At 41.0% G+C, this 17,018-nt stretch overlaps 1 protein-coding gene across 1 annotated transcript; it reads left to right on the forward strand.

Moving 5' to 3' along the window:
* Positions 1–347: 347 nt before the first annotated feature.
* On the forward strand, positions 348–12,953 carry LOC108601584. The gene is made up of 4 exons (XM_017989484.1): positions 348–376; positions 461–641; positions 11,105–11,258; positions 12,793–12,953. The coding sequence occupies exons 1-4, from the start codon at positions 348–350 to the stop codon at positions 12,951–12,953; spliced, it is 525 nt and encodes a 174-aa protein (XP_017844973.1).
* The last annotated feature ends 4,065 nt before the right edge of the window (positions 12,954–17,018 follow it).

Below are 17,018 nucleotides of genomic sequence, written 5' to 3' on the forward strand. Positions count from 1 at the left end.
CAACAATTGCTGGCAACGCACGCAAGATGAGCTACAACAATAGAGCGCGTCCTTATATGTTGCCGCCAGGCAACAAGAGCAGCAGCATCAGAGCCAGCAAGCCAACTAATTGCTGTCGCGAGTGGGAGTGTCGCTGCTGCAAGCAGAGCTATGAGCATTTGCCAGTGCCGCGACAGCAGCAGCAGCAACTCAGCTGCATTACAACGCTGCAGCAGACAACAACAACAACAACACAGCAGCTGCAGCAGCTGCCGCTAACAGCAACAGCAACTTATGTACCAACAATGCAATATTGCAACAGCAACTGCAACAACAGCGACAGCAACAAAAGCACCAATGCCACGCCCATGATCTTTGTGCCCTTTAGCTTGCCTTTGTCGCATCTACAGCAGCAGCCAGCAAAGCTTAAGATACCACCACCACCACAGCCGCCGCCACCACCACCAGCACCACTCCTAAGGCTGCACTACCCATTTACAGCAGCAACCAATGAATTTCTAGCGCCAACACTTTCGCCTGACTTGCCTTTAGCTACTGATGGACCATTGCCCGAGTATGCACCACCCACACCACCGCCGCCCTTACGCCAAGTGCTGCCGCTTCGAGCTATTGCCGCAGCGGCCATCAAGGCGCATCAGCAGGTGAGTAGCTAGCAGCAGCTAGCCTAATCAATCCCTAGAGCAAGAGTGAGAGCAAGAGGCCAACTGGTAACTGGCAATTCCGGCAGTCGTAAATCTGAGATTTAGCTTAATGCCGAGCACTCGCTCAATGGCAACAAATCCTGAAAGGCTTGTAAAATGCACCAATTTGTGAACGGACAACAAACAAGGACCCTGCAAGCGTATACTTAATATTTATTAGTGAACAGCAGCAGCAACAGCAGCAGCACAAAACTTCAATTTGCATAAACATAAAAGACGAACAGCAACAACTGCAACTAAGTCGAGACTTTGCAGCAGAATTTGGTTGCATGTTACTGCTGTAGCTGTAGCTGTTGCTGTTGCTGGTGAGATTTAACGCAGCGACAGCACACAAAAAATCAGAGTTACATGGTGGACATGGACAGGAAATACAAACGGTGCAAGCGGAAGTGAAAGTACAGGTTGCAACAAGATAACAGACTGAGAGACAGAGCGAGAGAGAGACAGAGATAGCGACTCTGACTCTGGTGCTGTGTAAAAAACTAATGCATAACCTAGTAAGATCATCAACACGAAATTTTACAGCAAACTCATGTCCAAGCATGTGGATATAAACTTGTTGTTTTGCAGCATGTCCTGCTCACAGCATTTGCTCACTCCTTGCCGCGTCCTGCGCTCAATGACTTTTGCATTTAATATGAGTAAAGCAGCGCAGGCAAACAACAACAGCAGCAGCTACAGCAACAGCAGCTACAGCAGCAACTATTGCAAAAGGCAAAAGAAGAAAACGACAACTAACTAAAACTTGGTTTGAGCGCTTGAGTTTGGGTTTTGGGCAACGACATGCAAACGCGTCTTGTAAATTTCGTTATAGCCTGGCAGGTTATACAGCAAGGACACACACACAGCTAAAGATTCGACTATGCAGATAGCATCAACTGTACGTATTTATTTCGTGCTCTTTCGCTTTATCTGGTGCCGCTGGACAAAACTTTCATTTATTTGACAGCATTTGTTTGTGCATAGCAAATGAGTTGAGCTCACTGCTCACTGATTGAACTGAGATCCACTGATGCACGCACATTGATTAAAATATGAAAATTCATTAGCTGCAGAGTCGTTTGTAACCCTTGCCCGAGCACTCGAAGCACATTTGAATGTCAAATCTGCATGAAATGCATTTTCCTTCCCTTTATGTCCTTGTCTGCTTTATTTATTTTTTGTTTTGTTTGTAGCTGACATACGTCCATGTCTATGTGTGTGTGTTGGGAGTGGAGCATGCCTTGCGGTCTGACTAAAACTTATTCGTTATAATGCCTTTTCTTCATCTTCCATGCACTCTGCCTTAATTCGTTTTGTTTTCCTCCTGGACCTGCAAGCATTATCGTAGATATCCTTAAAAAAAAGAAAACAAACGTATGCCTGGCACAAAAGAAAGCATTTATATACTTGCTTTAATGTTAGCACTTGCTCATTGTTATAATGCACTCTCCATATCCTGCCACTGTCTGTCCTGTCCGTCTATCTGTCTGGTTGTCTGTCTCAAAGTGCTCGCTCATACAAAAATAGTTTTATATCCATGCAGCGTCGCTTGTTTAGTAGCTACAACCAAACTCTGTATTTTAAATTAAGCTTCACACACACACTGACACACACACATGCAATATTGACCCATTGCATTATGTTTTAAACCCATTTGCTGGCGAAATAATAATCATTCTGCTCATACGTCATGTGCCATTGCAGCAGCAGCTTCTTTAAGCGGATTTTGGTGTTAGAGCCACCTGTTTGGTCTTCCGGCTTGGTCGAGCATTTGCATAATTGAATTAAACATTGTGTGATGCTGCTGTTGGTATCAAATTTTACATGTTAATTTCAACGCTTTGCAAAAGTAAGAGCTGCTACAATGGGTGTGCTTTTCACAAAAAGCTGTGGGTGTTGGGTTATTACAGCACAAAATAATTAGTACGATTCTAATTCATAGCAACTTGCACTTGAAAATAAGAAAAAAAATAAACTTACGAATTACAATGAATAAGTATCATGAATAAGTCTTTAGAGTTTCGTAAAACAAGAAATAATAATTTAAATTATTTATGTAGAGTTGGTTGCTACTACGAACTTTATTTGTTGTTAATTCTATTGATGTTTGCACTAATTTATGTTAAATTAAAGCAAATTTGATTTTGTTGTAGAATTCATTTTTCCAGATTTGCAATGTAATAAAAATGTATGCAATGCTAAATTCAAAAACTATAGGCAGAGTGAACCTTTCAAGTCGCGACTCCCCATGCTAAGCTGCTGATCCTTAACCTAGCAGTGGGTCTTCATTATTTAGTCATTTGCTAAACTCTTAATTTATGAATTATGAATTTTTGAAAATGAGATAATTACATTTTACTACCTGTTGATAAATAAGTAGTCATTTTAATATTTATTATTAATATAACTAGGCAACAATCATCATAATCAAAATTTTCTAGGACGGTCAGCTTAAAAAATGCATAATGGCATCGGTTTTTTGATAGCATTGTTTTTATATATTTATTATTAAATCGTCTCAAAGTATTCAGTCGGCAATCCTTTTTTTTTCAATTCTTTTGATTTTTATTTAGTACAAACAAGTTTGCTGTTACCGCTGGGGTAACTTAATCTAGTTATATAAGGAAAACAAAAGGATCACATGGGTCCTATACTAACTAGACAATATTATACTTACTACAATATACAATATACATTTAAGTGATGACCCTTTTAGGGCGTTCATGTGGGTGGCAGCTTTTTAATCGTCTTCTCGTTGGTTGCTCTTTTAGTTGCCTGACTAGTGCATTTGTGTGGTCTCCGAGGCGTTCCACATATCTGGTTGCCAAATTTTTGCAATACGTCTCCAATCATCGGCACTTCTAAATCTTTTTCGATGTCCCTGTTGGGCGGACATATATTTTTACAAATATCTAAATATGCTATTTAAATATTTTCAAATTTAAAAATCATATTCGATTTTAGGGGCTCATGTCTCATGGAAAATTACAAAGAGACAGACCTGTTGTAGCCTAGTGTAATTGAATTCTTTATATTTCAAAGACGAACTAATGAGTAAACAGTTTAATTCAAACTACATTAATTATTCGATTTGCTTAACTGTTTCATTATTAAATTGAATTGAAAACTACTGCAAGATTATTTTAAAAAATTGTAAATTAAGCGCTTTAAAGTATTTGTTTCGCTATGAATCAAAATAGTTAAATAGCAGAGGCTATGTTTGGCAAAGTCAACTCTCTATGCTGGCAATGGCACTTGCCTAATGGCTGCGAGCTATGCTCAGCTCTGCTGCTGCTGCTGCGTAAGTGAATTCATATTTTATATGTGCCCTTAACATGGCAGCAAAAAGCAAACGCATTATATATGCCCAGAGTAGCAGCAGCAAAGCCAGCAGCGACTGAAACTGAAACAGAAACAAAAAGAAAGTATTGCTAACTGATGCTGTCATTACTTTGTAAACAGCAATGCAACGAGAAATGAAGCGAGAATGCGGGACATGTTCTTGGGCAGAGAGTGTCAGAAATTCTGATGTTTTTAAGCTGAAAGAAATCTGATAGTTTCGCCACAGGATACAATATAAAAGGCGCGCTTTGTGACAACCCAGCGACAGCGGCAGAGCCAGCAGAGCCAGCAGAGCCAGCTGACAGCTTAAATGGCAGATGGAAGCAGCGAGTGGCAAAAACGCGCCAACGCCAGAGCCTGACAAATATCAAGCCAACAGCGCAAATCAAATGCTCGCCTTGCGGCTAAAATAACCACAAAAAATCAAAAGCACACACACACGCACACATAGACAGCGACAGCGACAGCGTTCAGCTGTGGTGACTTTCTTGGCAACGAGCGACTCAGAGCAGCCTCAGCCTCGACGCGCGCTCTGATCCCACCATGGGCAGCTCTCCCAGCAGCTCACAGAGTGCTGTTAATTTAATCTGCGCCTCAGCCGCGAGATGGCGTTAGTGAAAGTCGTTGGTGTTTAAAAGCGTGAAGCTCACCGCATCAATCTATATATAGCATTCTTTTTGTCTGTGTGTGTGTGTGTGTGTGTGTGATTCACGCATTGAGTTACCAAAAGTCTCTTTGCCCAGATAAAACAACGACGACTGCAATTTGTTCGGCAGCAGCAGCCGAAGCAGCTTCGCTTTCATTATTTTTGTTGCTGCCACTTGAAAGCTTTTACCTCTGTAATGCTCTGTGTGTATGTGTGTGTGTGTGTGTGTGTATGTGTGTGTGTGTGTGTGTGTAAGTCTGCCAAGTGCTTCTTTGTTGAAGCTGCTAGTTTGCTTCTTTTTTTTGCCTTCTGTATATGTGTGTGTGTGTGTGTGTGTTTGTGTGCGTTGGCGCCAAATTTCAAAAGCAACGCTGCCCCAAAAGCTTTTTATATTTAACGGTTTATTTTGCATTGAGCACTTGATGCATCGCCTTTGTAACTGTAAACGTTTGCAGCCGCTTCACTTTCAACGCAGTTTTTAAATTCTGCACAAATATCAAGTATACGCTTGATTTAAAAATCGTTTTTTTGTGCGCGCACTAATGTTGTTATTTATCACTGCACTGCACTGCACTAAGGTCAAACCACCAGCGGCGACGCGAATTAAATGCAATTGACAGTCGCAATTTTAAGCGAGCTGTCAACCCGAAATCCCAAACTGCCGCTCAAGTCATGGGCCAAGGGAAAACAATTGCAGAGAAAAGCGAAAAGCGAAAAAAACAAGCAGAAACAAGCAGCGAAACAAGCCATAGCGCTCAGCTTAGCCAAACTCTGTTGTAACACAATAAAATGCAACCTCAAACTGACAAAGAAACTGTTTCCTAATGTCGAAGCGACACAATGCTAGATGGCAATGGCGGGTTGGGGGGGCGTACGCTGCAGCGGGGCGTGTCGCTGGCAAAGATAGACAACACGTAGTATACGAAACGACAATGCCAAAGCCACGGCTGTCAAATTAAAGGCAGGCAGGCAGTCAAGCTGGCAACTAACAATGAAACAACGCTTGCAACTTTGTTGCACATGCAGCGCAGCAAAGCAAAAAAAAATAAAAAAAATTATATATGTTATATAAAAAAAGTTTCAGTGCACACATCAATAATTCCAGCTATGCACTCGAGCATAAATTCAACAAATGCTTGCTAGCAAATCTTAATTAATTATAAGACAACATGCTAGTGGAGTGAATTTCAGAGCAAATGCCTTGTAGCCAAGCTCAAGAGTTCAATGATTCAACTATAATGCGAGCTAATTAAATCAACAGTCTGCTCACAAAAGGTGTTTGGCAGCTTCAGTTTAATGTGCATGCACACACATGTCGTAAAAGCTAAAAATTATATCTGCACATAAATATGCCAAACAGCAATGTGGGCATATCAATGTGTGTGTAAGCCCAAAGCATTTCGATTGTGAATTCTTTTGTTGCTTATTTTAAAATTTATTGCATGGCAAATAGTAAACATGCCAGCCGATTAAACTAAAAATGTGCTCAGGCATTTGACTTTAAGTTTGTTGATTCAACAAATGAGAATTACTTCTAATTGATGGCGAATGTCTGGGACAAGTCTTCGGCTCTCGCTCTGCGCTGTTCAATTTGTAAACTGTTTTGTTTATCTTTTGAGCAACGTGCACGTCTTTATTTTCAATAACAAATAAAAATGCTCGGCAAGTTAAATAAATGGTAGCCACAAGCTGTGCGCACCCAGCTAAGTTAAGGACTTGGACTGCGACTCGACTGCGTCTCGTGCTCAACTCTCTTGACTTGACTCTATTATATTTTTCGGCAGTTTTGTTGCTTTTTCCAGCATTTAATTGGGCGTATAATTGATTGGCGTGTTTGAAGTTATTCTGGTTGCCGTTGCTGTTCCTGCTTCTGGTTCGAGTTCTTGGTATTGTTGGCCACTAACTCATTATTTTGTATGTGTTTGAGCATTTGAAAATGTTGCCATTTGCCTTGGCTGTCAAGCCTGTGCTTTTGATATGCCCAACACCCCACCCCCCTTCTCCCTTCTCACCGAACACGACTCGCTCTCTGTTTTTGGTATTGTGTTTACTTATATTTTGTGGTAATTAATTGTATTTGCCTTCGACTCAAAATGTCAGTGGGCTCCTAATTATTATTAGCCTAACGAAGCAGAAATGCCCGCCACAAGTCGTTCACCCCACTTCGTATCTGGTTGTTGTTGTTGTTGTTGTCTACAGGTTGTTTGACATTAATTGATTTATTTGCCTTTTACATAAATTAAGCGCTACCGAAACTCTGATATACGCCAACTCCGGAACACTTGACATGCTGCTGCTGCTGCCCATACACACATAGTTGAACTAATTAAAGCAGCTGTAACTTAAAGACAGCCTGCTAACAAAAGAAACAAAGCCATAGTGTTGTAGAAATAGTTTCCACCTGTCCTGGTTGTGTTTACAAGTGATTGCTTGTTTAGTTTATGCTAACAAATGGACACCTCATTTGTTCAGCAGGCGGCACACCCCACTTCAGTTCGAATAGCGAGTGAAACTTTCTGACAGCCAAAGCATGCAAAAACAAATTACGAGAACAGTCAAACTGTCAATTATTGCTCAATTAGTTAGCTTCGATTAAACAGCTGTCAGTGCATTACGCTGATATTTGCTGCTGAGCGTGGGTTTCAGCAACTTGAGCTGGAGTTTGGGGGCGCTGCAGCTTGCAATTTATTTCTCTGTTGCTCTCTGTTGGCCATAACTTAATTAAAGTCGAAAATATGTACAAGTTGCTGGCATATTTTTGTGGCATATTTGTAAGCAAAGATAAATACAAATCGTTTGCTATCGTTTCGAACAAGACAAAGCGCATTACTGCTGTGACTAATAAATTTCTTTAAATTGATCTAACGAAAATGGCATCTGAAGCTTTTATGTGCCTATAAAACAGCAGGCAGCGTCTCAGGCCACAGAGCAGCGAGCAACGAGAGGAATAACAACAAGGATGCAAGCATGCATGGCATAAGTAGAAACAGGAGTTGCAGCAGCAGCAGCAGCAGCAAAGGCATGCCAATGAGCAAACGGATAAGGACATGGATACCAATGCCCAAACGAGCATTATGACATGCACTGCCAGTCTATGCAGAATTTAGCACACACAATGCAGCTCAAACGCATCTGTGTGTGTGTGTGTGTGTGTGTATTGCCCGCAACCGCAATATGCGAATTGGAAATTATGAGCGTTATCGTTGCCAGAGTTGTCAGTTGTTGGCAGTCAGACTCAAAGAAAGCAGCAGCACTTACTCCCTACTTCGGCCTCAGTTGTCTAACCTCGTTTGATCGAAGCCAGAAAATGTTTTGCAATTCCTGTTAGCATGGCTCATATGCCGTGTATGGACTCAATATGCAATGTTGCGTGTCTTTTGTCGTACAAACTGCATTGGCACTTCCGAAGGCTGCAGGCCGCCAGCGCTGCTGCTGCTGCTGCTCGCTGCTCATTGCACTTTTGCCGATTGATGCTGTTAGCGTGTCTCTTAGCAACCACACACATTCACACACATACACACACAAGCTGACTGATGTCTGTTGGCGCTCTAATTTATGGGACTAGCATCGTTACCCCCACCTACCCAAACGCATTGCAATTGGCAAATGGCAATTGTCAAAGCTTGTTGCTCTTGTTGCTGCTGCTGCTGCTGCTGCTTGTCGCTTGATTATTGATTGTGCTTAAGGGTGTTGCTGTTGCGGCCATTGCGCTCGCTGCTGTTGTGCTAATTATGCAATTTAGCTTATATACAATTAACGCAATGCATTTTTACCTGTCGCGCACGCGCTGCCATTAATCAAAGTCTCTGGCATGCAGCAGCGAATGCTGAAAGGAAACGGAAGTGTTGCGCAATATTGTAGCAACTGCAACGGCAACTGCAACTGCAACATGCAACGTAGAAATCACATCAACTGTCAGGCGATGCCTTACACACACACGCACGCACACACACACACTCGCTCACGCATTTGTTTGTACAAATGCATAAAAATAAATGCATACATATTTATGTGGGGCGGGGTCTGGGCATCGCTTTAAAAGCGCGTCCCACGTTTGCATATTTATTTTAAGCCTTTGAGCTTTTGATGGACGCAGTAGGCGCGCAGCTGCAACATTTTCAGCGATTTCCATATTATTGACAGGCAATTTGCATTATTTGCCTCGCGCATTTTGTCGAAGGTCGCTCGTCCTCCTCCTCCTCCTCACTCGCCTCCGATCATTAAAGCTCGCCAATTGTAATGAGCAATTTGCATATAACGAGCTGCAAAATGTACAGCCAGCCAGCAAATGAGTGCAAAAATTGATTGTAGGCCGCCGGACCGCGCCTCGCCATTTGTGACGCCTCAAACTGTTGCACGAACGAAAATTGGGTCGCTTTTGATTAAGTGCGGCTGCAAATATCAAATGAAATATAATAAAATATAATAAAATCAAGCGGCAGCATGAATATTTGATATGTCAGTTGGTCATTAAATTACAAGACACAAGCCACGCCCACTTTTTGCCTGACGGGGCCCGTCAAAATGTGCGCCCCACCAACCGTTCCCATTTAGCAGAATGAAAATTTGCAATGTACGTATTGCTGTCAACAGCAACAGCAGCCGCAGCAGCAGCAGCAAGAACAGCAACAGCATTAAGAAGAAGAAGAAGAAGCAGGAGAAGAGGAAGCAATGATAAAGCGTAAGCAGTGTAAGAAGCCGTGCACAAAACAACGAAATAATTTAATTTTGCCTGCCATGTTCGCCGCAGGCTGTCCGCTGAATTTGTTTTATTAAAAAACTGTACACAGCTCACACACACACAAGCACACACACTCGCACATGCAAAAAGCTGCGAGTGCAGAAAATGAAATCAAATACTCAAAAAGCGAACAAATAAGGCTCGCTAAAAGACAGCGACATAACGATACGCCAACGGCTCTCTACACACACACGCACAAGCATAAATAATAAATACACACATACATACATACATATAGGCAGGCCACGCTACATTTTCAAAGTCATAGCTTGGCAATTTTATAATGCTGTTGACTGTTTGGCGTTATTTAAGGCTTTCCACTCGGCCACAACTTATTTCAATTTTTTTCTTAGCCTTGGGTAACGAATTTCAAAGCAAGTCTAAGCATAAAATATATTATTTGACTGCCTCAATAAGTTGAAAGCTAGCGCTGAGTTGTATGCTATGCTTTTTTTGCTTTTAGCTATAAACAAAAATTTAGTTTCTGCGCTATTTGTTGTTTATTTGTTTGTATAAACTAATCAAGACCCTTTGGTACCCAAAGCAAAAGCACAAAATTATCACCACAAACACAACCACACACACACACACACACACACATGCACAATATGAGCCTTGTGGGCAAGGTACTTGAGTCTAGGCCTTGGAGCAAATCCTTTAAGTGTCATTCGGCGTATGCATGGCATTCTTTCTTTTTTGTGCTAAACGCATTTTATGCCTTTGGATTTGCACATTTGCACAGTAGTTAATTATGTTGTTAGTCCCTTTTATGTCACAATTTTCATTTCGCAACATCAAATAAACTAAATGTTCACTTGTCTCTCGCTCGGTGGGTGGAGTACAACTTGCGCTTGACTGCGGCACAAAAACAGAAAAAAAAACAAAGCAGCAAATATATATACAAATAGTTGTTGTTATTGTTGTTGTCAACCGCAATTGTCGTGGCAAGGTAAACAAAACTGCGTATACGACTGGTCTACTAACTATATTGGCCATTGGCCTTAGCGCAGGCCTAAGGGTTGTGCGCCGCTCGCTCAGGTGCGGGGGGTAGGCGGAACAAATGTGCCTATTTGTAGACCCAAGCGTTATTGTCAGTCTGCCTATATGCATGTGTGTGCGTGTGTGTGTGTGCGTAGCTAGTTGCTATAAAATTCTGTACGAAATGACCATTTGGACTTTTAATATGCTCGAGTAATGTCTGCATTAACAGAATTCATTTGCTCGACATGAGCAGACCACAGACCAATCCCAACCCCACACCCCACTCGCAGCAATTCCCCAAGAGCGGTGACTGGACTTTAATGCGTATACACACGTGTGTCCATGTGTGTGTGCTACAAACAAATTTATGTCGTGCTACTTGCTGAAATTGGATTTCTGGCAGCTTCTAGCTGCTGCTGCTGTTGTTGTCACGTTGTTGCAACAACTCGAGAAAAAAAAATAAGAGAAACAAACAAATTTTATATTTAAGCAGGGAATTCACCTTAGGTGAACATTTATATCCATTTCTCTGGCTGCTAAGTGTTATCCTTTTTCATGATTTGCCTCAACTCTGTGCTGAGCATTTGTCAGTCAGTCTCTCTCACACTCGCTCTGGCTCTCAATTAATAATTACTGTGCGGAGACTTTGCACGTGTTTTTAGCTATTTATGCTCTAATTTTAATATGCCAACGCCTTTGACTTTATTGCAGCATGCCAGATTGCCACGTAACTGTAGCCTGCCCGCATTGCGTGCCATGGCAATGGCACTGCGGACCAACTCCATGGCCCAGACTCCAGCAGTGGCTGTGGCAGAAGCAGACAGTAGCAGCGACTCGGAAATGGAATACATGATACCGTTGCACAGTGAGTAGCTGACAATCAAAAGCCCAACTCCAACCCCCCAGCCCAACTTCAACTCTCTGGGCTGGCTTCAGACAATGGCCGCTGCCCAGAGTGGCAAATTCAATTAAAAATTTTTTTTTTAAATTGCGCCATCTGCACGTGCGTGACAAGCTTGTGGCACAGGTTGCAGCAGCAACAGCAGCAGCAGCAGCAGCAACTGAAACTGTTGTTGTCCAGTTGATGCCGATGCCAGCGACAGGCATTTCAATTTACTTTTATGTCTCGTTGCCTTATCGCGGCGCAAATTGAAAGCGAAATCTTGACACAATCAGCATGACATGGCCCATGGACTGCTGACTACTCTCCACATACTACACATTATGTTAAACTCCTGGTCATCAATTATGAGCGGCCAGACTTGTCTCTCTCTAAGCATAGCCTGCCACCAAATACAGCTGGGCACACAAGTTGGCGCCCAATGGGCAAACTTTTTAGGCTTAATATATTTATGACTGCAAAGCCGCAATAGCAGCAAAAGCTTTAACAAGCGAATGCTTATTAAATATATAGTAAGTAAATATACTTTAGTAGTTGCTGCTAGTTTGACTTACTAACAAACAACCGCAGTAAATTAGAGTTGCATACACTTTAACTAAAGAATTGCAATTGAATATTTTCAAGATTATTTATCCTGTTGGCATCAGTTGAAAGTGTGTTGAGACTTATGCGTAATAAGTTTGAAACAAATATGTTTAAGACTGTGGACTTGAGAAGAAGAGAAGTAACCAAATATCAAATTTGGTGCCTCTTGTAGCTCTTGTTGCTCATACAGAAGTATGGAGTGGGCTCTATCAATTCAGTTTGTCTTCAGGAACATTATGTTGTCTGCCTGCCTTCTCTTTCCTCATCTTGATACCCCCTTGCATCTCTTAAACAAATATCCAAGTGTATGAAAAGAAATGTCAACTTGTGCACAAGCGTAGCGAAAACTGCGGCCACAGCCGTAATGTTGCCTAGGATATCAAAAAGTTTACGCGCAAATGGCTTTAAGATCTCTTTTGCTCTACTGTTTATTTATAATAATATTTTTATGATTTTATTAGTAAGTAGTACGGCTAGAGCAACAATGGACGCCGCGTTTACCTTTTACCAGCATTTTCGCAAAAGTTTTGCAAACAAATATAAGTATGTGTTTGTGTGTGTGTGTGTGTAACTGTATTAATGCGCAACTAAAGCGCCATTTACATTTCACTTGACGCTGCGGCGTAAAAATAATGAATATATAAATCATAAAACTTTTGTGTGTGCGCCACTCCCCAGCCGAGGGTCAGACTGTTTAACATATTATGCAACAAATTAATAATAAAGCAACACAAAAAAAAAAAAAAGCAACTGTTGTGTAACATAGCTGGTGGCCCCAATGGCAAAATAATGCGCGGCTAATACTGCTGCTAACGTACATTTAAAATGGCACAAGGTGCCCCGTATATAATTTAAAATGTCAGCTCATTGACAGGCTTTGTTAAGCTCTAGTGTCTTGCTTGATATGTTCCAGAAAATAAACTCGTAGTCAACAGCCACGCTAACTGCTTTCTATGCCAGCAGCAACAGCAACAGCAGATGAAGAGCTCAGGCCAACACGCCTCAGGACCCCCCGTCTTTATGCCCCATGGCCATGCTCTCAAGCCCAACGGCAGCAGCTGTTCCAATTTCTAGCGTAAATAACCCGGCCTCGTTTTTATACCTGCGCCCCACCCACTCCATCTCTCTCTCTCTCTCACTCTCTTCTCTTTCTCGTTGCTCGCTGCTGCCACCGGTCCACTTGTCAATATGAAACTGCGAGTCCACCCCCCGCCGTAAGCCCGCACATTTACGTTGAAGGCTCTGCCTGCCGTTGTACGCTGCATTTTTTCGCTCACCTGAATGTTTGTTCAGTCAGAAAGTTTTGATTTATTTACGGCGCAAGTTTTACATTTTACACGACACTCGCCTCCAATTACACGCCGCTGACGTTGTCGCTCTCGCCATCTCGCTCACTTTCTCTCCCGCTCTCTTGCTGCCACACAACCCTTCCGCCGCAGCAGCAGCAACACAGGCTCAAGTCTACTCATTTACACCTCAGCTGGCGTCGTCAACCAACCAACCCTCGATGTTGCAGCCAAAGCGTTGAAAAAAAGTAAAATGTATAAAATAAAACTGAAAATACGTAAAAACAGAAATACATACTTTCCTTTCTGATTTTAATCGCTCACGTGAGTCCAATGCCTTCACACACACATACACCCTATGTGCATGTCCCGTTATAGACGTATGTGTATGCGTGCCTTTGGCAGTTGCTGCTGCTGTTGTTGAATTTTAACATATTTTGTTACAAAGCGGATAATATGTCGCCATGCCTGCTAACGTCAACGCTGGCGAGGACTTTTGCATTTTTAATGCATCATGGACAGCATTAGCATGAAAACACTACCCGTTAACTACTCTCAGCTATTACGCTGTATGCCATTTACTCTTTTATCTTTTAAATCAATTAGACTTCAACAGAACTGCTGTCGCTTCAAAGCTATTGCCACGCGTAGCTAATTCAAAGAATTTTGCACACAACTAAATGTGTGAAGATATTTTAAACAAGCGTTTTGCGGTAATTATTATAATATTATACTTATTAAATATTCGTGGGATTTCCCCACTTTGAATGCATTTTTTAATAAACTGACTCTAACTTGCGAAAGAAATTTAATTAAATAACAATTTAAAAAAACATTTCGTATAAAGGTTCTTCTCAATTGTTTCAGTGTAATTAACAAATGTTATTCTTAGAATAAGTCCTTAAGGCTTAAAGTCTTAGGTGCTTGTTTGTAAACACAAGATTAATGTTTACTACTGAAGAATAAAAAGATCCATTGGCACTACTTATGTAAGATAAGTAGAGTTCAGTCAGAGAAAACTTTTTCATCTAACAGAAAATTAGGATTCAAATATGAAATAGACAGTTAAATGATTTGTATGCCATTTGGATTTTATTTAATCATTAAAATTTCTTTTTCCAAGAAATTGAATATGATAAAGGAAACATAATTTGTATTTTTCAGATAATGTTGTAAGTACTTGCTCCATACCTTAAAAAATCAAAAGACTTTAAGCGAAAATAATAAGTGCAAGCTCTGAGGAAACTTAACACTAAGCTAAGAAGCAATTTGCTTTTTAATAGAGTTATATTAGCAGCTTTAAGTGAGAAACTTATGAAAAGTTTTTTATTTTTATATTTATATTACAAGTTTTTATTTCATCTGCGCACTTAAATTTGTTATAATAAAAACGCACTTCGGCAGCTCTGTGAATTTGAACAATTAAATAACCAGCAGCAATTAAAGCAATTACATGCATTAAAAGTTTGCAATTTTAAAAGTCACTTTATGCTTTCAATTTGACAATTATTAATACACTTGGAAAACAAATTTTCTGTTGTGAGACGAGTCTGAGCTGCAAGTCTTGCAAAAATTACGAAATAAATATTTCAAGAATATATTTCTGAAGTGTGACACGAATACACAAACAAGTTATTTGTCTTATTTAAGTTAATTAGTGCGCTGTTGGGGGCTCAATATTAACTGACAGAAATATTTATATTAATATTTTGTTATTTATGCTGGTCTGGGGTTGACTTTGTTCGAACAATTATGCGACATGCAAATTGCATTTACATTGCCGCGCTTACCAACTGACCTTGAAGCTTTGTCTAATCACCAGAAAACCAAATTATCACCATCAAAGTCCTTTAGCTTTAACCACAGCTGTGCAAAGTACCCAAGACGGAGTCGTCAGCCGCTACTTGAGGCACTTTCGACTTTGCCACAGCCAATGCGTTGCCAAATGCCCTCAGCCAGCTTCTGCTCTCACTTCTAAAACGCTTTTGGCCGGAGTAACAGTTGCTAAAATGTTTTCTATTGTTTTCACGCTTAACAAAAGACAGACAATTAGTTTTCTTAAGCGACAAATCAAGTAGAAATTAAGTGGAGAGAGCGACAAGGGCAGAGCAAAGACGCTTAGCTCATGAGTCCTGCGGCTGGCTGAAGAGTGCGCGCGCTTGCTTAAAGGGGCACGCGAATGATAACAAAACAAAAGTGGATTATTGGCTCTCAAGCCAAGCATAAACAATAGCGTGCGCTTTATGTATTTACAGCTGTGTGTGTGTGTGTGTGTGTTTGTTTTCATATGCGTGCTAAGCAGGAAAGTGTAGCTAACTGAATGAGTTTGAGCGTCGATTTGGCTCAAGCAACTTTTCGTTAGTGGAAAAGTGTCGAAGAAGCGTGAAAAATGCTGCCAAGACCGTTAACATTAATAAGAAGCACCAATGCAATTGCGTATAACAGTTGCAGGTGACAGAAAATCCTTTTGAAAGTCGGGAAATCCAGCGTCATAGCTGCTGCAGTTGAGTTAGCCAGGACAGCAACCATTTTCGAAATTAGCCAAGGCGCATGCCTGAGAGGAAATGCGATGGCAAAGGCGACGAACTGGCGAAGTGGACGCTCGCTTAAGTTTAAGGACTCGTAGCGCTGCTGGCGCGACTGCGACGCTGGCAGAATAACGGTTTAGCAGCGGCCGAAGTGTTTTGACTATTTGTGAGACAAACGAGCTACGCTCGCGTTCAGTTTGAATTGTGTCCTCGTGAAGAAAGGATATTCGTTACATTGTTGTTAAGTTGTTATTATAATTTCCAAACAAAGCAACCAAACAAAAAAGCAAACAACAAACCAAACGCAAACTGCAATAAAAAAAGTCCCCAACAAACGCAACAACTTGAAGGCGACAAAATCAAACAAAAACGCAAACAACAAACTCAAAACGAGAACTGAAAACAAAAAAATAAAAGTGAACGTCGCGAAAAATTAAAAATCATAAACTTGAGTTGAAAACATAAAAATCAAAAAGTAAATAATTCAAAGTTTGTTTATAAATAAACTTAGTGTTTTCTTCTGCATTTCAATTTTCATTTTGTGTTCATTTTAATTCAAAAGTGAGGTAGCTGAATTTTTTGAAAAGTGTTGCATACTTATGAGGGCGTTTAGTGAAACTTATGCGGACTTGAGAGTTTTATTTAAGTTGCTAGAGTTTAGTTAAAGTCACATCGATTTTATGCAGACTAGCAGAAATTAATGCAAGCCTAAATATACTAGCCAACATATTCACACGCATTTGCTTACAGTGCCATTTTTATTTGCGGATGTAAGATATTTTTTTTTTTGCTTTTTATATTTCTGTGCACATTATGTACAACAGCAACAAGAAACACAGACAGGCTGCCACTTCGGCTTATATGCCACATAAACCGACAACGAGCAGCCAATAAATGCTTCCAGCCAGCAATCGCCGACTGGCGTCGACACACACTCACACAGACTCACACCCTGGCAAGTGAAATGGCCAGTGCATTTGTATGTACAAAATACATGTTCATATATAAATATGAATCATGCATACACGCACACACTACCAGTTAGAGCCGCTGCGAATGCTGCGAGTTGTGTATTTCGCTTCATTTTTTGGTAATTTGCTTGTTGTCGTTTTTTACTGCGTTTCTCTGTATGGACGCGAGTGTAGCTTAGAGTGCGTTGTTGCCTTTAAAAAATATAAAAAAAATATAAGTTTATATTTATACATAACATTTGTCCGCCCGCCCATCTGTCTGTCTGTCTGTTCTGTCTGTCTGTCTTTTGTGCGCGTTGCGCTATAAAAACCGGAAGCGTTAGACAGACACTGGCGTCAACGCCAACTGAAGTG

The sequence above is a fragment of the Drosophila busckii genome, chromosome 3R (genome assembly GCF_011750605.1).
Source record: "Drosophila busckii strain San Diego stock center, stock number 13000-0081.31 chromosome 3R, ASM1175060v1, whole genome shotgun sequence".
NCBI lineage: Eukaryota > Metazoa > Arthropoda > Insecta > Diptera > Drosophilidae > Drosophila > Drosophila busckii.

Bases quoted from the DNA above. Each gene is read 5' to 3' on its own strand.
- LOC108601584 (XM_017989484.1), top strand. From the start codon at position 348: ATGATCTTTGTGCCCTTTAGCTTGCCTTT. The intron at 642-11,104 runs GTGAGTAGCTAG...ACTTTATTGCAG, and splicing joins CCATCAAGGCGCATCAGCAG to CATGCCAGATTGCCACGTAA. The intron at 11,259-12,792 runs GTGAGTAGCTGA...GATATGTTCCAG, and splicing joins ATACATGATACCGTTGCACA to AAAATAAACTCGTAGTCAAC.